The 22,737-nt window shown below is 51.1% G+C and overlaps 2 protein-coding genes across 12 annotated transcripts in view; one reads left to right on the top strand and one right to left on the bottom strand.

Moving 5' to 3' along the window:
• The window catches only part of KCNAB2 (potassium voltage-gated channel subfamily A regulatory beta subunit 2), a 111,231-nt gene extending 104,129 nt beyond the window's left edge, over positions 1-7,102 (bottom strand). For 3 of the 4 annotated variants that reach the window (XM_049877735.1, XM_049877741.1, XM_049877740.1), the window contains exon 1: positions 6,999-7,102. The gene's annotated coding sequence lies outside the window, so the exon portion shown is untranslated. The remainder of the gene's footprint in view (positions 1-6,998) is intronic. The other variant, XM_049877739.1, reaches the window with a different exon arrangement.
• A 227-nt stretch (positions 7,103-7,329) lies between these two features.
• Positions 7,330-22,737, top strand: part of NPHP4 (nephrocystin 4) — a 139,355-nt gene continuing 123,947 nt past the window's right edge. For 6 of the 8 annotated variants that reach the window (XR_007516516.1, XM_049877728.1, XM_049877725.1 and 3 more), the window contains exons 1-3: positions 7,330-7,544; positions 17,020-17,192; positions 20,032-20,184. Coding sequence is in view for 7 of the 8 variants with exons in the window: in XM_049877728.1 (XP_049733685.1) it covers positions 17,058-17,192; positions 20,032-20,184 (288 nt within the window). In the remaining variant the exon portion in view is untranslated. The remainder of the gene's footprint in view (positions 7,545-17,019; positions 17,193-20,031; positions 20,185-22,737) is intronic. The other 2 variants (XM_049877726.1, XM_049877727.1) reach the window with 2 other exon arrangements.

The raw sequence follows: 22,737 nt of genomic DNA, 5'->3' as shown, positions 1-22,737 counted from the left end.
GGGAAGTGCTATAGGACACTGCCCTGGATGGACAGGTGGGCAGAGCACCAGGGCAAAAAGGCCACTCCTTTGCAGGGTCCTGTCCCCTCAACCCCTGCAACCTCTGAACCAAACCACAACCAGTGCGCTGAGAAACCAATAAGAGCATCTCACTGCACACATCGGGATTAAAAACAAGCTGCTTTTGGGTCGACTCTAACTCATGGTTCCCCCATGTGTGTTAGAGCAGAACTGTGCACCGTAGGGCTCTCAATGGCTGCTTTTTTTTGAAGATTGCCAGGCCTTTCTTCTGAGGTACCTCTGGGTGGATCTGAACCTCTGAAACCTTTCGGTTAGCAGCTGAGTATGTTCACCAGTCAAGGTCACCAGGGCCCTCGAGAGAGATGGAGCTGGCAGAGCTACACCAGGCCCCGAGGTCTATGTTTCCAGGCCCTTATGCTTCAACCCTGATGAGGCGCTACACCCAGAGCAGAGCCGTCACTGAGGCTCAAAGGACAAGGCCCAGTCCCCCGAGTTCACAGTGCCCCCAGAAGTGCCCTCAAGGCAGGAAATCGAATAGTGCATGGGAAAAATACTCCACACAAGGATAGATGTAAGAGAATGCTGCTGACATACTCAGTCGACCAGAGTCAAACAGAGAACGGACAGTCCTCCCTTCAGCTCGTGAGCCCCTTCAGCTTTGCCCTCGTGTGCCTTTTCTATCACAGTCAAATTCTCAAGAGCCATTTAGGCAGCAGAGGACAAAGGCAATGACTGCAGACTTTGGCTCCAGACAGCTGGGCTCAAATCCTGCCTCCTCTTCTCACTTACTTTGATTCGCTTACTTTGGACACGTCATCGGGAAAGACCAATCGCTAGAAAAGGACATCACAGTTGGTGAAGTAGACGGACAATGAGAACAAGGGAAACCCTCAACGAGATGGATGGACACAGTGGCCACAACAATGGGCTCAAACATACCAATGATCATGACGATAGTGTAGCACTGGGCAATGTTTTGTTCTGTTGTGCGTAAGGTCGCCATAAGTCTCAGCTGACTTAGTGGCAACTAACAACCACCACCATCTCTTATTAGTTCTGTGACCTTGGGGAAGTTGCTAAGTGTCGGGTGCCTGCATCAGAAAAACAGAGATATAACAGTTACTTGTGGAACAGTAAGGAGTCAATGAGTTTACATAGAGTAGAGTTTGGAACAGGGCAGGGCAAGTGGTAAATCTTCAATACAATAAAAATCAAAACCAGTTACTATTGAGGCAACTCCAATTCATGGCAACCCCATGTGTATCAGAGTAGAACTGTGCCCCGCAGGGTTTTCAGTGGCTAATTTTTCAGAAGTAGATCACTAGGCCTTTCTCCTGAGGCATCCCTGGGTGGATTCGAACCTCTAACTTTTCAGTTAGCAGCCATGCGCGTTCACCGTTTTCACCACCCAAAGCACATGGCCTTTGATTCAATCCCAAGTCATAGCGACCCTGTAGGACAGAGTAGAACTGCCCCACAGGATTTCCAAGGTTATAATCTTTACAGAAGCAGACTGCTACAGCTTTCTCCCATGGTGTGGCTGGTGGGTTTGAACTGCCGACCTTTTAGTTAGCACCTGAGTGTGCTTAACTATTGCTCCACCAAGGCTCCTTTCACAACTCAAGGATTCCCAATCTGCAATACCCACACCTATTATTGGCAGGGTCGCCTGACTTCCTTACCACCCAACCACTCATGGACTCCTCGCAACCTGGCATCACCAATCCCCTCTCAACGGAAACCACTTCCTCAATCAGCGTCAGGACTGATGGTTCTCCCCCTCCTTACTCTTCTTGCTCACCTGACACAGCAGACAACTGTCCTCTCTGTCCTCCAGTCCCTCTCCTCCCTGGGCTATGGGGTGATAAACAGGGTGTGCTCCTGTCTGTCTTGGCCTTTATCTTCCTCCCTCTTCCTTCCTTCCCTCCTTTCCTTCCTTCCACCATGAAAGCCCTCGGTTAGGCTCTCCCTGGCTCCTCCCCAGTAGCAGGCAGCCCCTTTTGGGCAGCCCTGAGTGGGCTGTGGCACAAACGCACTGCTCTCCTCTAGTTTTCCCAGGGGCTCTGCTTTGTTCCACCTGGGCTCCAGTTAGGGCAATGGTTTAGGCTCAGTCTATGGCTGGAAGGGGGGTGGTGCTGACATTCCTGAGTGCCATGTTGTGCCAGGTACTCTCCCGGGCTTCTACTGTGTTGGGTCATTTCACCATCCAGACAAAAGGAGATGAAGAACGAAGCTATGAGGCCTGGAGGTGAGAGCCAGAGATCCAGAGCACTGGTCTTCATGAGGGACCCGGGGACAAGACCCCACTGTCTGCAGGACTCAAGGAGTCACTCACTTACTGGGACATTTTCTCAGATCCCAGTGTAGGAATCTGAGAACAATGTGTGATTGTTTTCCTCTGTTCATTAGGTCACCTCTCAACCACCAGAGCCAGGGCTCAAGACCACAGTGGAGACAGCATTTCTGAACTAGTCCAGCACACCGGTGTGAGGTGGGGAGATGCTCCCTACTCCCTCTCTGTTTCTCCCCCTTTCCCAATCTTATTTTGTCTGCAACCTGGCATGGCATCAAAACAGTCAATTCTGTCGGTGCCTGAGTGCCAGAGCGAGTGAGGGGATGGGCCACCTTCAAGGAGGGTGTCCAGAAAAGGAGGCATCAGGGACACAGGAAAGACAGGTGTGGGCTTAACTCTGCAGCACGTCATACACACAAGCTCCCACGCAGGCACCCCATGTGCTGGTCACTCAGCAGAGGAGAGGTCATTCAGAACTTCCCAAGACCCTGTCCAGTAGGGCTTTGAGGCGGAAGCCTGGTTGTATTGATGGTAGGCACCGTCAGGCTGGGGGTCTGAGAGGGAATCACGCTGTACGGGAAGAGGAAGGACAGCCCTTGTCAGTGCCACAGGATGTGTCAAAGGCCAAGAAGGCCAGGCATAATGCACATCCACCAGGTAGGGAGACTCACAGGCCTGCCAAATCGCAGCCATATGGAGTGCCTTGAGCCTCTTCTCATAGTGGAAGGACAAGAGCCAGGTAAGTGATGCTCCCATGTGGCCCAGGTATGTGCTCTCTCCCTCCTGGCTCAGGTGTACACTCCCGGGCTGGCCCTGTGCCCTTTGCCTCCTCAGCACTGGTGGAGTGAAGAAAGCCCAGCTCAGCAGTACAGAGAACCACATCCCCACACAGACTCCTTCCAAAGGAGGTTGGCAGGGGCATGCAGCGAGCAGAGGTCTGCTGGCAGAGCAAAAGGGGAATTCCAGATCTCTCTGAGCTTGGAGGAAAGTCCGGACCCTCTCCCTGCCCACCTGTGCATCTAGGGAGACACATCAAGGGGGAGGTAAGCATTTCTGGTGTTAGCTGGCACAGAGGCTTGGTGGGGTGGGGAGGTGGCACTGCCTTAGAGTCCTGGCAGAGCAGGAACAGAATGAGGTCTCCTCATTACTGGGAGGCCAGGTCAGGCTGTTCACTACTCTGTGCCTCAGTTATCCTATCCAAGCCAACCAGCTCACCTCACATAGTCATTTATAAGGACCCAAGGTAAAGGAGGAAACCCTGGTAGCATAGTGGTTAAGAGCTACGGCTGCTAAACAAAAGGTCGGCAGTTTGAGTCCACCAGATGCTCCCTGGAAACTGTATGGGGCAGCTCTACTCTGTCCTGTAGGGTCACTATGAGTCGGAATCGACTCCACAGCAATGGGTTTAGTTTGGTGTTTTTTTAAGGTGAAGGATTTGGGCAAAGGTATAGTTCGAAGGTGGGGAGGGTTCCCTTTCTCCCTTGCATCTCACCTGACTGGCTCCTCTGCCCCCCTCCCTCCCTGTTACTACTTGGCTGTCTCTTTGGCTTCAATAAGCAACAATGCCCTGGCTCTGGGGGCCACTGGGAAGGCAGGATAGGATTCACCAGGAACGGTCTGTGGTAGGGGCACCCTCTGCTTCCACCAGCTCTCCAGAGACTCATATACACCCGCAGGCTAGCTTCCTCCATGCACGTCAGCAGCACATCACGGGTGGCCTTGCCAGAGGGCAGCCAATGCTGTGGTCAGTCATGCCCTCGGGCGTTGGCTTCCTCCAACTGGGAGGAAGTGAAAAAGCAAAACAAAACAGCAAGCCAGTTGCCATCTAGCCCACTGTGACTCATGGCGACCCCACATGTGTCAGGATCGTACTGTGCTGCATAGGGTTTTTAATGACTGATTTTTTGGCAGTAGATCGCCAGGCCTTTCTTCCGAGGTGCCTCTGGGTGGACTCAAACCTCTAATCTTTTGGTTAGCAGCCAACTGCATTCACCCATTTGCACCACCCAGTGTGGAAATTACTCAGTGAGCACCCGCTCTGCCACTGGCTCTGTGTGACCTTGGGTAAGTCACTTCTGCCTCTGCACTTCCATTTACTTTCTCACAGAAAAGATGGCCAGACTGTCCCAAGGCTAAGACCCTCTCAATTTTAACACACTTCGTCTCTCTGAGGTAAGGCCTCCTGGCTTCCAGAGAGAGGCTGGAGGAGGTGTGAGGTCTCTGCCCCAGACACCTTCAGAGCCAGTCTTTCCCGAAGGCTGCCTGCACTGCAGGGACTACAGGGAAGTCCTTTGATCACAGGACCTTTGGTAACTTGAAGGTCACTGGGAATTTAGCCAAGGACTAGACACATACTGCTTCCAGCCAGAGTCCCCAGAAACAGAAACACACTCTCCAGGGTTCTAAAAGCAGAGTAGGCTTTCCTTCTACACAAACTATGCTGCCTGGTTAGCACCGACCAGACCGGCTGAGAATCAACAAACAGGAAAGTTTAGAGATGGCCTGCTCCCTCCAGCCCTTACGCTCCCTCCAGCCCTTACCGGAAACTGTCAAATCACAACTTGGTACCACTTCCTTCCGAGTCATTTAGGCCTTAGAAAATCGTTAACGAAGGAAAGAAAATAAAAAGAAAAAAGATGGTAGAGACAGAGAGAGAGAAAGCCCATTGATATGAAACTTTCTCAGGCTGCCCAGCCTGGAGCTCTCCTGCCCTCCAAGTCCCCAGCTTTCACGACCTGTGACGCTAACTGGGCAAGAAGTGGTGTCCTATCTTGCCACGTTTCCTGCAGGCTATCACTTTTATGCCCATGTCTTTTTATCCAGGCTCCGTATGCCCATGTCTTTTTATCCAGACTCATGAGTGCTTTGAGGACAAGGACTGGGCTTCACAATTTTTCATGACCCTCACCTCACTCCAGTGACAGCCCTCACAAAGTGTTTGTTGACTGCCACAGCAAAGGGCAACACAAAGGACTGGATTCAGTTTTGTACTGGAAACTTTGACCAGGTGGCCATAGAGGCAGAGGGGTGGGATAGGCCAAACATGGCCAGTGTCAGGGAGGCCGAGTGTGGGTTTGAAGGCTTCCCCGGGAGGTCGCATGCTGTTCTGGTGCACGCATGGCTCCAAGCCTTGAGGGTACAGGGTTGGGGCCCAGGAGTGCCCGCGTGGCTGGGCTCTGCAGGTGAAACGTGTGCCAGGCAAGGCAAGAATCAAGTGGGTAGATGGGACTCTGCACACAGAGGTCCCCAAACCCCCCAGGGTGGTCTGAATGCGGCTTCATGAGCAGTGCCAGAGTTTGCTTTTGGCACTGGAAGGGGCTGGCGTTTGTCGGGGGAGGGGGAGGGGAGAAGTTGCAGAGAAAGAGGAAATCCTGAATGGACAAACAGTGGGACAGCTGTGGCCTGAACTTACTGTTCTACCTCCTCAGAAGGGGATGTATTAATTTCCACAAATGCTAATAGCCCATTTCTCCAAGAGCTATTACTTATGTCATCTCGCCTTGGACACATTTCAACACAGGGTAGACAAATGAAAGGGAGCATAAGGCAGCCCCACCACGGTCCCAGCTCCTCACCCCCTCCCAACCAGGCAGCTTCTGCTCTGGTGGACTTGCCAATCACAGGGTCAAGACCCCCTTCCTTTAACCCCACACCCAGGTCCCTATAGTACCAGGAAGCAAAGAAAGTTACCAACCCCAGAAATGCTGAATCACAAAGTGAGGCTGAGCAGGAAAGTGGGGGTGGGGTGGGGAGGAGATGGTGGCAAGGGAGGAAGACAGGAAAGGGTGCTAGGGGCTTCCCACCTGAAGCACCCCAAAAAGCTCCATGCAAAGCGTAACTGGAACCCCCAGACAAATGCCAGGAGGAGCGGAGCAAGGATGAGCCTGGTGGCAGGGTGGGAGATGGACAGGTACCCGGCTGGCCCGCGGTGTGGTTGCTGCAGTACAAACCGGTGCAGCTGCTGGGTCTCTGCGTCCTGCGGGACAGCAGCAGGTAGGGAGGGAGGTGGGAAGTGCTTCGTACCAGTGGAAGCGAAGAGACGCTAAAGATGGGGGCAAGGGTGGGGGTTAGTAGCCAGAGGAATTGGTGCAGGAAGGGAGGAAGGAGTGTCAAGGTTCCGGGGAGCTGGGCGAGGTAGAGAGAGCACGCCGCGGAAAGCGCGGAGGAGCAGAGAGCAGAATGGGTGGGAGGATGGAGACAGGGACCACGAGGAAGGCAGAGGGAGCAAGGGCGAAGATGCGCCTTCAGGGGCAACAAGGAAGAGAGATGCAGAGGACCGCAACCTGGAGCGTTCCGTTGGGGGCTGCGCAGGGGCCAGGAGACGGATGGGAAAGGTGGGGACGGAGGAAGGGGGACGCACGGCTGCGGAATCGGAGAGGCCGAGATAGGGGACGAGGTGCACCACCGGGGTCTCGGGGAGGGACTCAGTTTGGGCAGGGGTTGGGGGCCTGAGCTGAAAGGTCAGGCAGGATGACATGGACGGAGAGGGATGGGATGGGGGAAGGGAGGTGATGGAGAAGGAGGTGAGGAGCCTGGAGAGGAGGTGAGGACGGAGGCGGGCGCAGAGACACAGGCTGGAGGTAGAGATGGAGAAGGGACCGCTGTGGGCTCGCCAATCTTCGCCGCCCTCTCCCCGTGCAGGTACCCAGAAAGCGCAGCCCGCAGGGTCTCCGCCCGCACTCACCTGGGGGCTCCAGCTCCGGATCCTATGCACCGCTCCGGATCTTCCTTCCCGCCCTGCCCCAGCGACTTTAGCGCCCCCGAATCCCGCTCTCTCCGGCAGGTTCCGCCCGCAGCATCCTCACCTCGTGGGACGCCCGAGGCCACGCCTCCTCCAGCTTCTCATTGGCTATTGTTCACGCCAGTCACATTCCCATTGGCTGAGTGACCGCCGGCTATGCAAAGCAGGAACGGGCCCGCCGCCGCGCCGATTGGCTGGCGCTCGCGAAGCGGCGCCTCCGACTTGGGCTCTGATTGGTCTCTCGGCCCTGACGAAGAAAATGACGCGAGGCGGGTTCGCCAGTGGATCGCTGTCGCGCTGCTGCGCCTCTCTCCGAGGCTTCTCCCTCTGGTGGCGGCACACAGTGTGCATCTCTCGGCCAGTCCTCGGCCTTCGAGGCCTGCCGCTCAGGTGGGCACCGGCCCCGGGCCTGGGCCCGTCGTGGGGGAACTTTCTTGAAAACGTGGGCCTAGTCGCTCCGAGTGCGCTCGCGGCGGGCGCGTCTCCTAGGTAACGCACGCGCGGCGGGCGGAACCATTGTAGCCGACCCCGTGGGGGAGGCAGGACGCATCCTTGTGGCGTTGGCGGTCGCAGAGCCGGCAGGAGCCTCGGGGCCCGGGGTGTGGGAATGGTCAGACCGGCCCGTCTCTGGGGATCCGGGGCCTGCCGGGCGTGGCGGGTGGGGGACCTGGAGTTGTGCCCACGTCTAGCGGCCCCCCCATACCTTGGCCTTTGGTGTGGTCCAGGCTGCCAGGCTTCGTTGGGCGCGGATGGGCTGGCTACTCTGCCTAGTTTTTTTCTCCCAGATCCCTACGCCCCTCTGTGGCCCCCGGCTTAGGGCGAGCGTGGGGTCGATCTCCCCAGACTGGGTTTCTCCGCTGGCCCTCTTTCTCATTCCCCTGACTGCTCGCTCATCCATCCGGATCCGGACCCTAGTCAGGACAGCCTTCTCGCACCGGAACCTCTGCAGGGGCCTGCTGAGTGCTCTCCGTGTCCCCTGGCCCCTGTCTCCTGCAGCCCCTTCTCCCTCTGCGGCTAAATGGAGATTCTGGCCACTCTGGCTTTCGGATGAAGCCATGCTCCTTGCCCTGGACCTTGAGGCTCTGCCCTTCAGGCCCTGCCTGCCTCTGGCTGCCCCTTGAGCGACTCCCACCTACATTCCCCAGCCATTCTGACCTTCTGACAAGCCTCAGGAGCCTTCGTACATGCTCTTCCCTCTGCCCTGAATGCTCTTCCCCACTTCTTACAAGGCTGGACTCCTACCTGTTTCTTTTTTAGACTTTGTTGTTGTTACTTGCCTTCGAGTTGGCTTTTACTCATGACGACCCAAGAGAATGAAACGTTGCCCAGTCCTGTGCCATCTTCGTGGTCGTTGATATGTTTGAGTCCACTGTCGCTGTCACTATGTCAGTCCATCTTACTAAGGGTTTACCTGCCCTTTCCTGGCCCTCCAATTTACCAAACATGATGTCCTCCAGCGACCAGTTCCTCCTGATGACATGTCCAAAGTTAAGTGAATTGAAGTCTTGGACAATATTCTGTGGTCTGTGGGTTTTTCATTGGGTAATTTTTGGAAATAGATCGCCAGGCCTTTCTTCCTAGTCTGTCTTAGTCTGGAGCTCCTCTGAAACCTGTCTGCCATGGGTGAGCCCGCTGATATTTGAAATACCACTGGCATAGCTTCCAGCATCACAGCAACACATAAGCCACCACAGTATGACAAGCTGACAGATAGGTGGTAGTCTTTAAACTTAGAGCCCCCCCACCCCACTTGTACAGATCTCTTTAATGTCTGGTTTAAGAGAAGACAGCTGGATCCTCATACCTGCTTCTGCATCCAGTCTTGCTATATATGTTGTTTTGGTTGACGTCTATGAAGGAAATCTGGCTTCACCCTTATATGTAGTTGGATCATCGTGGGTAGTCTTCCATTTGGAACCCAGGCCTCCATTACAGTGCGCTGCACCTTTGCTCTTCTGTGTAGTTACCAGAATTCGTAGTGATGTATTTTGCTGTGTGCTGATTTGTGTCTTGCCTTTCTGCCTCACTCCACAGTTCATTCCATGAGCACAAGGAACTTGTCTGCTGTGTTCTTGAGGGTTTATCCAGGGCTTAACACAGGGTCTGGACATGTTGTTATTAGTTGCTGTTGAGTTGACTCTGATTCACGGTGACCTCATGTGTGCAGAGTGGAACTGCTCCGTAGGGTTTTCAAGGCTGCGAACTTTTGGAAGCAGATCACTAGGCCTATATTCCGAAGCAGCTCTGGGTGGGTTTGTACTGCCAACCTTTCGGCTAGTCATGGAGTGCCTAACCATTTGCGCCCCTCAGGGACTCCTGCTTGGACATGGGAGGAACTCAATATTTGTGGAATGAGAATGTCAGGCACTGCTTAATCAGACTTCACTGACTCCACTTCGATTTCCACTGTAAGCTTCTGCTCTTGGGACCCAGACCTTTCAGATCCTGTTAGCTTCTGGGAAGGGAGCATCGTACTCCCTTTGTCTGGACAGCTTTTCAGCCCTTTCCTGGCTAACTTCTGTTTATTTGTTGGAGTTCAGCCCCCCTTACTTCTTGGGCCTCTCTGGCTCCCTCCTCCTCCCAGCCCTCCCTCCCTCAAAGAACCTAGGCTAGGTGCATCTCCTGTGCGCTTCTCACACTCGGCGCCTTGTCCTTCTCCCCCTGTGGATTTTCAGATTCTTAAACATGGGGCCTTTCACTGTCTTCTTCACCTTTATATGGACTGGAACAGAATAGATGCTTAGTAAGTAGTTGTTAAATACATTTGCAGAAATAAAGACCTCACAAGAACTTCACAGCCCCTCATTTTGTAGATGGAAAACAGGCAAGAGACTTTCTTGAAGGTAGAGAGCAGTGTTACGCTCCTTTCTGGATCCCTCCACTGACACTTTCTCTACTGCCCTCAGGGCATCTCTTCTCCTTCTTGCCTCTCCTGCCACCTGGAAGGGATGGAGAGGAGCAGGACCTGGTTACACTAGCCCTGAGGCTAGCCAGGATTAGAGGTGTGACTTTGGACTGGTCATTTAACCTCTCTGAATCTGAACTTCCTCATTTATAAAATGAGAATAATGATTCCTGTCTTACAGATTGTTATAGAAATAAGTAAGCAAATATTTGTGAGTGCCGAGTACCTAATAAACGACACGGCTACAAGTTGCCATCGAGTTGATTCTGACTGATGGCGACCTCATGTGTGTTAGAGTAGAGCTGGTGCCCCATAGATCGCCAAGCCTTTATTCTGAGACACGTGTTAGTGGGTTTGAACTGCCCACCTTTCAATTAGCAGCTGAGTGTGCCACCCTGGACTCCTGATAGGGACTTAATGTGCATTTTCTTTCTTTCTTTTTTTATTGTGCTTTAGGTGAAAGTTATACAGAGCGAATTATTTTCCCATTCAATAGTTTGTACGTAAAGTGTTCCATGATACCAGTTGCATTCCTCACAGTGTGTCCGCACTGTCCCCATCTCTGCCTTGGCTTCTCCATTTTCTTTTGTTCAGATTTTCTACCCCTTCCTGCCTGGGCAAATGTGCTTTTGATCTTGTATAATTGATTGGGCTAAGGAGCACATTCCTCTCGTGTTATCGTCTGTTTTGTGGGCCTGTTTGTGGCTTGGCTGAAAGGTGGTGTCCGGGCATGGCTTCGGTTTCAGGTCAGAAGGGTATGCTAGGGTCATAGTCTTAGGGGTTCCTCCAGTCTCTGTCAGACCAATAAGTCTGGTCTTCTTAGAGAATTTGATTTTTTGTTGTACATTTTTCTCACGCTCTGTCTGGGAGCCCCTGTTGTGATCCCAGTCAGAGCGGTTGGTAGTAGTAGCTGGACACCGTCTAGTTTTTGTGATAAGGTGATGCATTTTCATCTTGTTTTGTCTTTTTTTTTTTTTTTTTTTTGGAGAGCCCTTTGTCTCCTTTTCTTGGTCTCAAAGCGTGGAACCCTGTAAGTTTTCTCTTTTGTTCGTCCGGCCCCCAGGGACCCTCTCTTTTCCTCCATTGCATTTCTGTTTAGTCACTGAGGACCCAGTCCCAACCTGGCCCCTGACCCCATGGAGCCACAGTCTTGCAGGAGATCAACAGTGACCTCTCAGTCAGCCCTGGTGACTGCGATGGTGACTGCTCTGTATTGGGTCCTGTGTATGGAGCACCTGGTGGTGGGGGTGCTCCCTCTGAGGAGATGGCGTTTGGTTTGACCCCTACAGGACGAGTAGCAATTATCTAGGGTGCGAGTAGCAATTATCTAGGGAGCGTGTGCCTGTGCTGAGAGGGAGAGGGGAAGATTCTGCTTAGAAGGAAACAGAGCCTGGTGTCTGAGAGTTCAGTGTGGCTGAAGCAAGGATGAGTATGGAGGGTGTGGGAGGTACTGCTATTAGGTGTGGGGTGCGGGGAGGGCGTCTTGACAGCTGCTCTGTGGAGTTGGGATTTTGTCCTCCAGGGACTGGAAGGCTGTGTGTGGCTGTGTGTGTGTTTGTGTGTGTGTCGTGAAGGCGGGCAGGGAAGTGAAGAGCTCCGTGTGTCCTAAACCTCACTGTAATGGCCTTTTGCCCTCCTCCCTAAGGTGACCTCTGTTTGGGTATCTCAGGGTAACACCTCTCCCTTCCAGCCTCAGTATTTTGATTGGGCAGTCATTCCTTTTGGGAGTGACTGCCTTTCTTCCCAGTCTGGATCCCACTGATAACAGTTGTTCTCGTATGAGGGTGTCTTGAGCACCATCTACTGGCCAGGTGTGGAATTGCACCCTGCAACCCCCAGTGGAGACAGTAGGGGGTGCTGGGTCAGGCGAAAGGTCTGGTCCAATCCTAAAAATGGGGAGACACCTCCAAGGCAGAGTAGGTGATCAGGTGAGGACTCTGCTTCTGGAGGGTGTCTCACCAGGTGTGCTCAGCCAGTGATTCTTGTTTGGAAAAAAACTTTCTCTGTCAAGACACCTCTCAGCCCTTGATGGCCTTTATTTTGTACGAATGAGGTTCCCAATTTTACAGCAAGTCAACAGGAAACACCCTATCTCTAAAAAAAAAAAATGCTTGTTATTTTGATTTTGTGAATATTTGTTGAGTTCTGATGTTGAGCCACGTGCCTAGGACCCAGCGAGGAATAAGGCTCCCTCTGCAAGGAGCTGGCCAGTGAGCAGGTAGTACAAGACAGGTGACAGTGCTGTGACCAAGGGAAGCACAGGTGCCCTGTGAGCTCACAGCTGCTCAGTCTCCCTTGCACAGGGGAACCGTCCTCCCCAATTCCATGTGGGGAGGGGCTGCCTTCTAAGCCTGGCCAGAGGACATCAATGATTGGCTCAAAGATGAGCATGTGGCCCACGCTGTGCCAGTCAAAGTCTACCCTGGGACTCAGGCCACAGTCTGGTCAGGAGAGGTTGTCCCTTCTCCAGCTCACAGCTGAACCCCTGGGCCCCCGCGACGTCCCCCTGGAGGGAGGGGCCCTCGAGCTGGGTGTCATCGGCCTTTCTGCCTGCAGGTTCCGGAAGCCTGGATGGGTCTCATGGGACTGCTGTAACACATCACCACAAATGCATTCCGTAATGGTTCTGGAGACAGAAGTCCACAGTCAATCTCAGTGGGCTGAAGTCAAGGTGCAGACAGGGCTGGTTCCTTCTGGAGGCTCAAGGGAGCATTCTTTCTTTGCCTTTTCCAGCTTCTAGCACTTCATTGCTTGGCTCATGGCTCCTTCCTCCATCTTCAAAGCCAGAGTGCAACATCTTCTAGTCTCTCTCTGCTGCATCTTTACGCGACCTTCTCTCTGACTCCGACCCTTCTGGCACTGCTCTCCTAGGGATATGAGGTTGTCAGGCCCTCCTGGGATCATCCAGAATCATCTCCCCATCTCAAGGTCCGTAACCTTAATCACATTTGCAAAGTCCCTTTTACGGTGTGAGGCAACATCTTCACAAGTTCCAGGGAATAGGATGAAGAGATTTTTGGAGGCCATTATTCAGCTGACTACAAAACCTAGCTTAAAAAAAAAAAAAAAAGCCTCTGGGGGACTTTCTTTGTCCCTGTAACTAAAGTCTGGCAGTGGCTGGGAGCTGGCTTCTGTCAGGGTGTCCCTACCTGGGGGAGGCCTGGGCTCTGGTGGCAGGACCCGTCCTCCCACTCCCAGCTCAGGGGACCTCTCCTGTGCTGGCTTTCCTTGTGGTGGCCAGGTGGTCCTCGAGGCTTCAGGGCATCATTGGAGGAGGGACGACCTCTTCTGACCAGACCGTGGTGTGAGTCCCAGGGTAGACTTTGATTGGCACAGTGTGGGCTACATGCGTATCTTTGAGCCAATCATTGAAGCCCTCTGGCTAGGCTTGGGGGGCAGCCCCTTCCCACATGGAATTGGGGGAGTACAGTTTCACTGCATAAGGGAGACTGAGCAGACACAGATGACCCACAAAGAAAAAAGAACAATGAATGTGCATTCATGCACACACAGGCACAATCTAGACTTGGGAGGCTGAGCAGTGTGCCTGCCTGCAGGGGGTGGGGTGGGGAGAGTGGAATTCCAGGTGGGACAGGACCCCGAGATGAGTTCCCGTGTGTATACGGGAGCATCTCAGGCAGTACAGTTACGTCTGTGCATCCCCAGGCCTCTCCATTCCCATATGCAGCTGTTGTGAGCTTGTAGGGCAGGACCTGGCTTCCCGAAGCCCTCACGTTTCTGGGTCTGATTAGAACAGCTGCTCTCAAACTTTTTGGTTGTAGGCTCCCTTTACGCTTTTACAAAGTATTGAGGACCCGAAGAACTTTTGTTTATGTTACTGTATTTAGAGGTATTTACTGTATTAGACATTAATACAGAAAAGTTTAAGATATTAGTTCATTTAAAAATAACAAATCCGTTACATGTTAAGTAATGCATTTTTTATGAAAACCAATTATATTTCCCCAAGCCAAAAAAAAAAAAAAAGAGGCATTGTTTTGCATTTTTGCATATTTCTTTGACATCTAGCTAAGACCTCTGGATTCTCATATCAGGTTTTGCGTTCCATCTGTTATGATATGTCGTTTTGGTGGAAGTATATGAAGAAAGTAGGAGGTCCCTGGGTGGGCAAATGGTTTATGCTTGGCCACTAACTGAAAGGTTGGCCGTTTGAACCCACCCTGCCATACTGTGGAGGACAGGCGTGGCAACCTACGTCTGTAAAGGTAACAGCCAAGAAGACCCTATAGTGCTCAGTTTTTACTCTGTAATCTCAGTTCTACTCAGTTCTATACGTGGTTGCCATGAGTTGAAATAACTTGATAGCAGTGTGTTTGGTTTTTGGTTATATGAAGGAAACCTAGCCTCTCTCAGATGAGTAGGTTAGAGAGTTGTGGATCCTCTTTGATACTGTGCCAAAACTCCACAAGCCATGGTGTCTTAGAGGTTTGTTGTCATGTAGAATCTGAAATAGTGTGAATGAGCTTTCACACTCTGTTACGTTACAACACTTTGGTCTGCCTTGCAACTCGGGTAGATCTTTTACCCGCTCATGATTTTATATTATGCACTGTTCATTTGGAAAATCTTGGTTCACTGAGTTATTCAGATCTCCCAAATATTGACACATTGAATCATACAATTTCAAAAAATCACCTTTGTTACCATCACCACCCTTCTCATTAGAAAAGCCTTTTAAGAAAGAGGAGGCTGTCAAGCTCATGTTGCACGGTATACATTTTCCCAATTCTGATGTTCGATTGCAAGCTTTTATTACAGTAGTTTTCCTTGACATGACAGGCTTGCTTTGTTCATGCTTGAGAAAATGCCTGCCAGCTACCCAAGTCTGAATAACCATAGTTTGTCTCCTAGCCATTCTTTTTAGTAAAGTAAGTGTTCCTTGAAAAAACAGCTAGTTTAGCTTGTAACCCAAACAGTCAAACCAGTGCTTTCCCCTGAGATGACCATCCTACGTTGGTTTGCAGCAGAAGTGCTTTATGCAGAAAGTGCTCTCCATCTGACTTTGGTGAGTAGCGGCTGAGGTCTTAAAAGGTTGTGAGTGGCCATCTAAGTTACGTTTATTGGCCCCATCCCATCTGGAGCAAAGGAGAATGAAAAAAACCAAAGACACAAGGAAAATATTAGCCCAAAGGACTAAAACCAAAACAAACAAGCCCGTTGCCGTCGAGTCAGTTCCGACTCCTAGTGACCTTATAGCACAGAGTGGAACTGCCCCATAGTGTTTCCGAGGAGTGCCTGGTGGATTTGAACTGCCGACCTTTTGCTTAGCGGCTGAGCTCTTAACCACTGTGCCACCAGGGCTCCTGGACCACGTAAACCAGAGCCTTCACCAGCCTGAGCCCAGAAGAACTAGATAGTGCCCGATTACCACCACTGACTGCCCTGACGGGGATCACAACAGAGAGTGCTGGACAGAACGGGAAAAAAATATAAAACATAATTCAAATTCATGAAAAAAGATCAGACTTACTGTTCTGACAGAGACTAGAGGAAACCCTGAGCCTATGGCCCCTGGACTCTCTGCTAACTCAGAACCGAAACCACGCCTGAAGCCCACTTTTCAGACAAAGATTAGACAGGTCTGTAAAACAAACAATAACACATGCGAGGAATGTGCTTCTTAGTTCAATCAAATATACAAGACCAAAAAGTCAACTCCTGCCCAAAAGCAAGACAAGAAGGCAGAAACGGACAGGAAGTGGATGAATGGACACAGGAAACCCGGTGTGGAAAGGGGAGCATGTTGTCACATTGGGAGATTGCAACCAATGTCACAAAACAATATGCATATAAATTTTTGGATGAAAAATTAACTCGAGCTGTAAACTTTCACCTAAAGCACAATTAAGAAAAGAAGTGCTTTGTGCACACTTCCCACTTCATCCCGCAGAATTAAAAACATGTATGCTCATGGGTTGACAAGCAATAAAACAGTTTTCACGGCTTTACCAAGGGCATTCGTGATTGAAACTGATGTATCTTTCACTGCAAATGGTGAAGAGCACAACCCTCTGGTGCCTCGGCTGTGACGCATGCTAAGGCACCTGCAGTTTTACTCACCGTGGCTTTTACCCCATCAGTGCCAATATCAAGTCAACATAGGGAAAAAGGCAAATGACACCTTGACCTCTTGGGCCCCCTGACAGAATCCAAACTCACTGCTTCCGCTCCTTGCTTGCCATTTTGATGTGCTAAATTCAGCTTCTTATAAAGGCCAACATCTTAATATTCTGTGTCAGCTGAAAAGAAGTCTCGAGAAGGTTTTCAGATCCCTGTCCAGCTGAAGGGAGGTAACATCCTTAATGAGCCAGGCCACCCAGGGACTGGGAGCTCTTAAAATCTGTTCCAAACTAGCTTGAGCAAAAAGAAACTTCATTCCTGTAGCTGGACTTTCCTGGGATGACTGGCTTAGGGTCCCCTAAAGGGCTCCAATGGTGACGTCACACCCTCTTGCATTTCCTCTGCCTGCTTTGTGTTTGTGTGTGTGTCTCACGGTAGCTCTTGCCACTGTGGCCCTGGCAGCTTCAGGATGATGACCTCTCTGCTCCCAGGGCTACAAAAAAGAGTCTTTCCCTCTCAACAAACCCAGCAGAAGCTCTGGGATTGCATGCCATTGGCTCTGATTGGGTCACGCCTCTAGGGCTGCCTCCAAGACAGCCCCACGTTCTGGCTGGGTTCAGCTGCCACTCACCCCCCAAGGCCCATGCCCTCATGCGCTGGTAGATCTGTACAGAGTGGCCCTGCACATGTCTACCCCAACACCAGTCACTGAGTCCAGGGTGATGGTGCTCCAGTTGGCAGGGAGAGGAGGGGCAGAGAGGGTCGCTGGAGTGAGATGGGTACCTTTATCCAGGGAAGGCAGTGTGGACACCAGCCCTAAGCTGTCTGCTGTGCTGGTGTTTGGAGGTGGGGTTGCAGAGCGGGGGTTTTGGGTATGGAAGTTCCTCAGGGATTCAGTGGGAGATAGGAAGCTTTCAGAATTGCCCAGAGCACTGTGGCCCTTACAATGTCTTACTTTTTCTAACATGAATGGTGCAGGTAATCCTGGAGACCCGAGTGGCCCTTGGTCCAGCAGCATGAAGGATTGGCATGGGGTATTTGCCCAAAATGTGCTTGTTCCTCCCCACCCCCAGAGGGGTCGCCAACTTCCAAAGGAATCAACAGCATTCCAGTGTGTTCTGAAGTGCCTCGATGGGCCGCTCATCAAGCAGGTAAAGACATTTGCAATTTATTGTCAAATGCACGTTGTCATTGCTTTCAGCTGAGAAGAGGTTTCCAGTTAGCTTATTGATCCTCGCTTATTTATCTGCGTCTGTACCTCTGTACCCATCACTCTGGGCCTTGGCAGTATCAGGAGGCAAAGTGGCACATCAGCAAAGAGAATGTACAATTCAGCGATTTAGTCAGCACTTTTTGATGCTTGGTAAGAGTTCCTTTCCGCCCACAATGGAGCAATATAAGCACACAGGTAATCTGATTTCCTGGGTTATTTCCCAAGCCAGGTTGTTTGTGAGAGGTGCCTTGTGCATGGCTCAGCATGGCCTGCCTTCAGCCTGATGCCCAGGACCGCTGCGACCAGAGCTCGGGACTTCTCGGCAGCTCCGTGTGGCATGCCAGAAGCCCGTGTGCTTGTGTGTACCAACCCTTTTGCACACTCGGGTCGTGCCTGGGTGGCTCTGCAGCCAGCTGTGCCCTTCAGCTGGCAGGGAGCCTGCTGGAGGGGCCAGTGCCACTCCCATGCCACCCACAGATATCCATATGACTGGGTTGCCTTGGTAAGGCCTGGTGATCTGTGGGGGTGCACGAGAAGACCCTATCCTGCCAGTGGAAGCAAATGGTTTCTTGTAGGGTTTGGCTTGGTAAGGCATGCAAACACTAGGCAGAAGAAAGCTGGTGTGGCTGTACCAATATCAGCCAAAGTAGATTTCAAGGTGGATAGTATTACCGGAGATAAAAGGGTATTTCATAATGACAAAAGGGCAAATAATTAAGAAAATAGCACAATTCTGTTCATGTATGCACCTGTGTCAGAGACCCTCACGACCACCCCTGGTTCATTCGTTCACTGGAGGGTTCCCATGACTCAGCACACAGTTGTATCCACAGTGGAGAGTTATTACAGCAAAAAGTCACAGAGCAAGATCAGTAGAGGGAAAAGCCGCATGGGGCGATGTCCAGAGGTAACCAGACACAAGCTTCCAGCGGTTCCTCCCAGTGGATCACATACAGTGGGCCTGATTCCCTCAGCAGTGAGTTGTGATGACACATGTGGAACATTGTCATCCAGGGAAGTGCTTTAGACTCTCAGCATCCAGGGTTTTTATTGGGAGCTGGTCACATAGGCATCCTCTGCCTGGCACGTTCTAAAATTCCCGACTCCCAGGAGGAAAGCAGATGTTCGGCATAAACCACGTGGTTGTACATACAGTTTAGGCACAGTGAACCGCTCCTCTCGGTTAGCGTGGTGGGAACCCTCCTGAAATCCACGTTCTTGGACTAGCCAAAGGCCACTCGTGTAAACAGGGCTTTCAAAGCATAGCAGTCAGGCCTGCTAAGCTAACTAACTCTGTCCTCCACAGCTCCCAAAGCATGGAACGAAATTGGATAGAACTAAGGGGAACTGTATTCAAATTCACTGTGATAGCTGGAAACTTCTAATATTCTCTTTTCAGTAATAGATAGAGCAAACAGATTAAGTCATAAGGATTTGGAAGATTTGAACAGCATTGTCAACCAACTTGACGTAATTGATATCTCTAGAGCACTAAACCCAAGAAAAGCAGAATACACAGTCTTCCAGGTATACATGAAACATTTTCCAAGATAGACCATATGCTGGGCCATAAACTAAGCCTCAATAAATTTAAAAGGATTCAAATTATAAAGAATCTTTCATTGACTACTGTTGTGGATTGAATTGTGTCTCCCCGAAATATGTGTTATAAATCCTAACCCCTATACTGGCGGATGTAAACCCATCTGGGAATAGGACTTTCTTTGTTATGTTAATGAGGCCATATCAGAGTTGTTGTTAGATGCTGTTGGAATGATTTCAACTCAGCAACCCTATGGGTACAATAGAATGAAACACTGCTGGGTCCTGCACCATCCTCACAATTGTTGCTGTGTTTGAGCTCATTGGTGCAGCCGCTGTGTCAGTTCATCTCATTGAGGGTCTTCCTCTTTATTGCTCTCTATTTTCCCAAGCATGATGTCCTGTTATGTGAGTTAATAAATTATACTCTCTCAAAGAAGAACTAGATGGTGCCTGGCTACCTAGGCTTTCAACTGGTTTGGTCTGGTTTGGATCCCTGCTGAGAATTTGCATTTCTAACAAGTTCCCTACTGAGAATTTGTATTTCCACCCCAAATATACTGAATGGGAATCTACATTTTAACAAAATCCCAAGGGAGTTCTTATGTAGAACTTCCTGGGAACTGTTAGAAATGCAAATTCTCAGTAGGGGTTTGAAGCCAAGGTAGCTGGGCACCATCTAGTTCTTCTGGTCTCTGGCTAGAGGAGGCTGTGGTTTGTGTGGGCCGTCAGTCCTATGGACTAATTGCTTCTTTGAGAGAGCTAATTTATTAACTCATGTAACAGGAGTTAGCACAGGTGTACAGGCTTCAGGTATGGCTTGATCCAGGGTCTCAAGTGATGTCACCTGGAGTTCTTTCCCTGCATCTCTTGGCTCCACATGGTGACAGAGAGGCTGCCGGCAGCACCAGACCTGCACCCTGACAATTATGTCCACCTCACAGCCCAGGCCCCTGTGTCTCATTTGTGCTTAGTGAGTGTTAGACTTGTGTCTGATTAGCCAGGGGAATTCAGTGTCTGATTGGCTGGAGAAGGCTGAACACTGGATTTATCACCCTACCAACAGCAGTGGGAGTGGGAGAAGGGCTTCCTCAAAAGGAATTTGGGGTTGTGAGACCCAAACCAATGGGGATGGATGCTCAGAGGCTGGTGTCTGCCAGAATGTTCTACCCGGCAACTATGGGAGCCTCAAGGCTTTGAGAACTCTTAAGGGCGTACTCCCTTCCTTCTCCCAGGGCTTGCAGGAAGTGCTGTCTGACGTTGAATGCCATCTGCGAGTGTCTTTCTTTGATGTCACCTACCGACACTTCTTTGGGAAGACGTGGAAAACCACTGTGAGGCCAACCAAGCAGCTCTCAAGGCAGCCGCCTAGGATTGTCTTCAATGAGGTGGGCCCAGGGACAGCAGGGCGGGGGCTGCTCTATGATGGAGTGCAGGGTGCACCCCAACTTGGAGAGGTGGGCACCTTGCCTCAGAGGCTCAGTGCATCTCAGACCTGCAGGTGCATCAGGGAGCATCAGGCCCAGTCGTCCTCAGAACTTGCTTTAGCAGCGAGGCACTTGGTTTTCCAAACGAAATCTTGTGTTGGGGCCAGATACGCTAACCAGGTGGAAGTGGCGCTGCTCTGGTGAAGCAGGGGAGGGAGTGGGGTTTCTTGCCTGGGCAGCATTGCCCTGCCTAGGGTGGTCTTTGAGTCACCTTCAAGGACCTTGGGGTTCTTGGAACAGTTCAAAACCTACTGATCTCATGTGATTCTCCCATTCCTTTTCTTCTTCCTTTTTTCTTTTGGTTAAGACAAGGAAACTGACTCTTAGAAGTAAAGGGACTTGTCCAGGTAGAAGTTGGCAAGATAAGGCCATGTTCACAGGTACAGGAGTTAGGACTTCAGTGTATCTTTTGGGGGCACCATTCAACCCATAACACCTTTATAGTACTTACAGTTTATTGGGGGTAATACGCAAAAGCAGGTAACAAATGAAGTGATAGCCCGCTGTGGTAAGTGATCAGAAGGAGACCAGTATGCCGCTGTCCCAGAGAAGGATGGAGGACCCGCTTTAGGAAGGGTGATAAGGCGGGTTTCTTAGAAAGCCAACATTCCAGCTGGGCCTAAAATGTAAGAAAGAAACTTGCCCCATGATGAGCAGGGTCAAGGGTGCTCCAGGGAGGGTGCAGGCGAGGCCAGCTTGTACACGGCTGGCAGCAGGTGTGATGCATGGGAGTGAGCTCAGGTTGGTAAGGAGTGGGCAGTGCTAACTTGTCTGGATCCTGCAGGGCCTTCTTGGGGACACTATGACTTTCCTCTAAGCAGAGGACGTCGTCAAGGCCTTTCCCTAAGCCTGGCTGCTGAGTCACAGCTGAACTCGAGGTGGGAGGTCTGAGGAACCATGTCCCAGTTTAGCAGGCCTGCAGTGATTTGATGCTGGCAAGTGACAGCTTGTTGGTGAGGACGACTATAGCCCAAGGCACCCCTTTCCTGCTGGGGCTGTGCTGGCCACATCGGTGAAGCTGCCTCTGGCCAGCTGTGAGTGAGCTGCTGTCTATGTTTGGCCATACCCAAAGTTAGGGCTGCCTGCCGTGGATTAATTCTGAATGCTGCCCTCACTTGACACGGTGGCCAAAGGAGGCAGTGCCCCTGGAGCTCAGGCCGATGACATAAAGCATTGGCAAGGTGTATATCGTGGGCACTAACAGCATCTCTGCTGTTAAGGCCATCAAACAGCCTGTGTAAATGCTGGCTAAAGGTCTCTGGGTCCAGCCTGGGTCAGAGAGGAGATTTCATGTTGTCAATCACATGTGCAACTGTGGGTGAAGTGCGGGTTCAGCACAAGCAATGGATCGCCTCATGCCTCTGACGCGGCAAGAGGGGGGTTGTCACAAGTATCTGTAGATGTTGGGGTTGCTGATGATCTGACTTGGGTTCAGCCTTGGCTGCCTTGGGGGTGGCTTTCTAGGGGTAGGGCTGTTTTGATCTTTCTCAAGTGTACCCAGTAGGACCCAAGGCAGCCTGGCACTGTGACAATTTGTACAGTGACTAACGATGGTGACGATGATGATAGCCATCATTTGGAGTTGGTGCTGTGGGTCAGGCCTTGATTGAGAAGCACATATCTCTCGTTTAATTACTGCTATACATCGGGCGGAGCCGTGGTGGCACAGTGGTTAAGCCTTCAGCTGCTAACCAAAAGGTCAGCAGTTTGAATCCACTAACTGCTCCTTGGAAACCCTGGGGGGCAGTTCTCTGTCCTATAGGGTTGCTATGAGTTGCAGTCAACTCAATGGCAATGGGTTTTTTTTTTTTTTTTTAGTATACATAGGGTGGAGCCCTGGTTGCACAGTGGTTAAGAGCTCGGCTACTAAGCAAAGGGTTAGCAGTTCAAATCCACCAGCTGCTCCTTGGTAACCCTACAGGGCAGTTTTAATCTGTCCTATAGGATTGCTCTGAGTCGGAAATGACTCAACGGCAATGAGTTGTTTTTTTTTTTTTTAGTGCATAGGGTGGAGCCCTAGTGGCACAGTGGTTAAGAGCTTGGCTGCTAATGAAAAGATTGGCAGTTCGAATCCACCAGCTCCTTAGAAACCCTACGGGGCAGCTTCTCTGTCCTGTAGGGTCGCTATGAGTGGGAATCGACTTGAGGGCAATGGGTTGGTTTTTGATTATACTAAAAAAAAAAAACTACACACGCACACACAAAACAAGCCAAACCAGTTACTGTTGAGTCGACCCTGAATCACGGCGACCCCATATTTGCAGAATAGAACTGCTCCGTAGTGTTTTTAAGACTGTGATCTTTCAGAAGCATACTGCCAGGCCTTTCTTTCAAGGAACCTCTGGGTGGGTTCAAACTGCCAGTCTGTCGGCTAGTGGTTGAGTGCTTAACTGTCTGTGCCACCCAGGGACTCCTAGGAGGCAGGTATTGCTATGGCCTCGTTTTAAACTTGAG

Source organism: Elephas maximus, chromosome 3 (assembly GCF_024166365.1).
Source record: "Elephas maximus indicus isolate mEleMax1 chromosome 3, mEleMax1 primary haplotype, whole genome shotgun sequence".
In the NCBI taxonomy this organism is placed as follows: domain Eukaryota; kingdom Metazoa; phylum Chordata; class Mammalia; order Proboscidea; family Elephantidae; genus Elephas; species Elephas maximus.
This window is presented reverse-complemented; position numbering and strand designations above follow the sequence as displayed.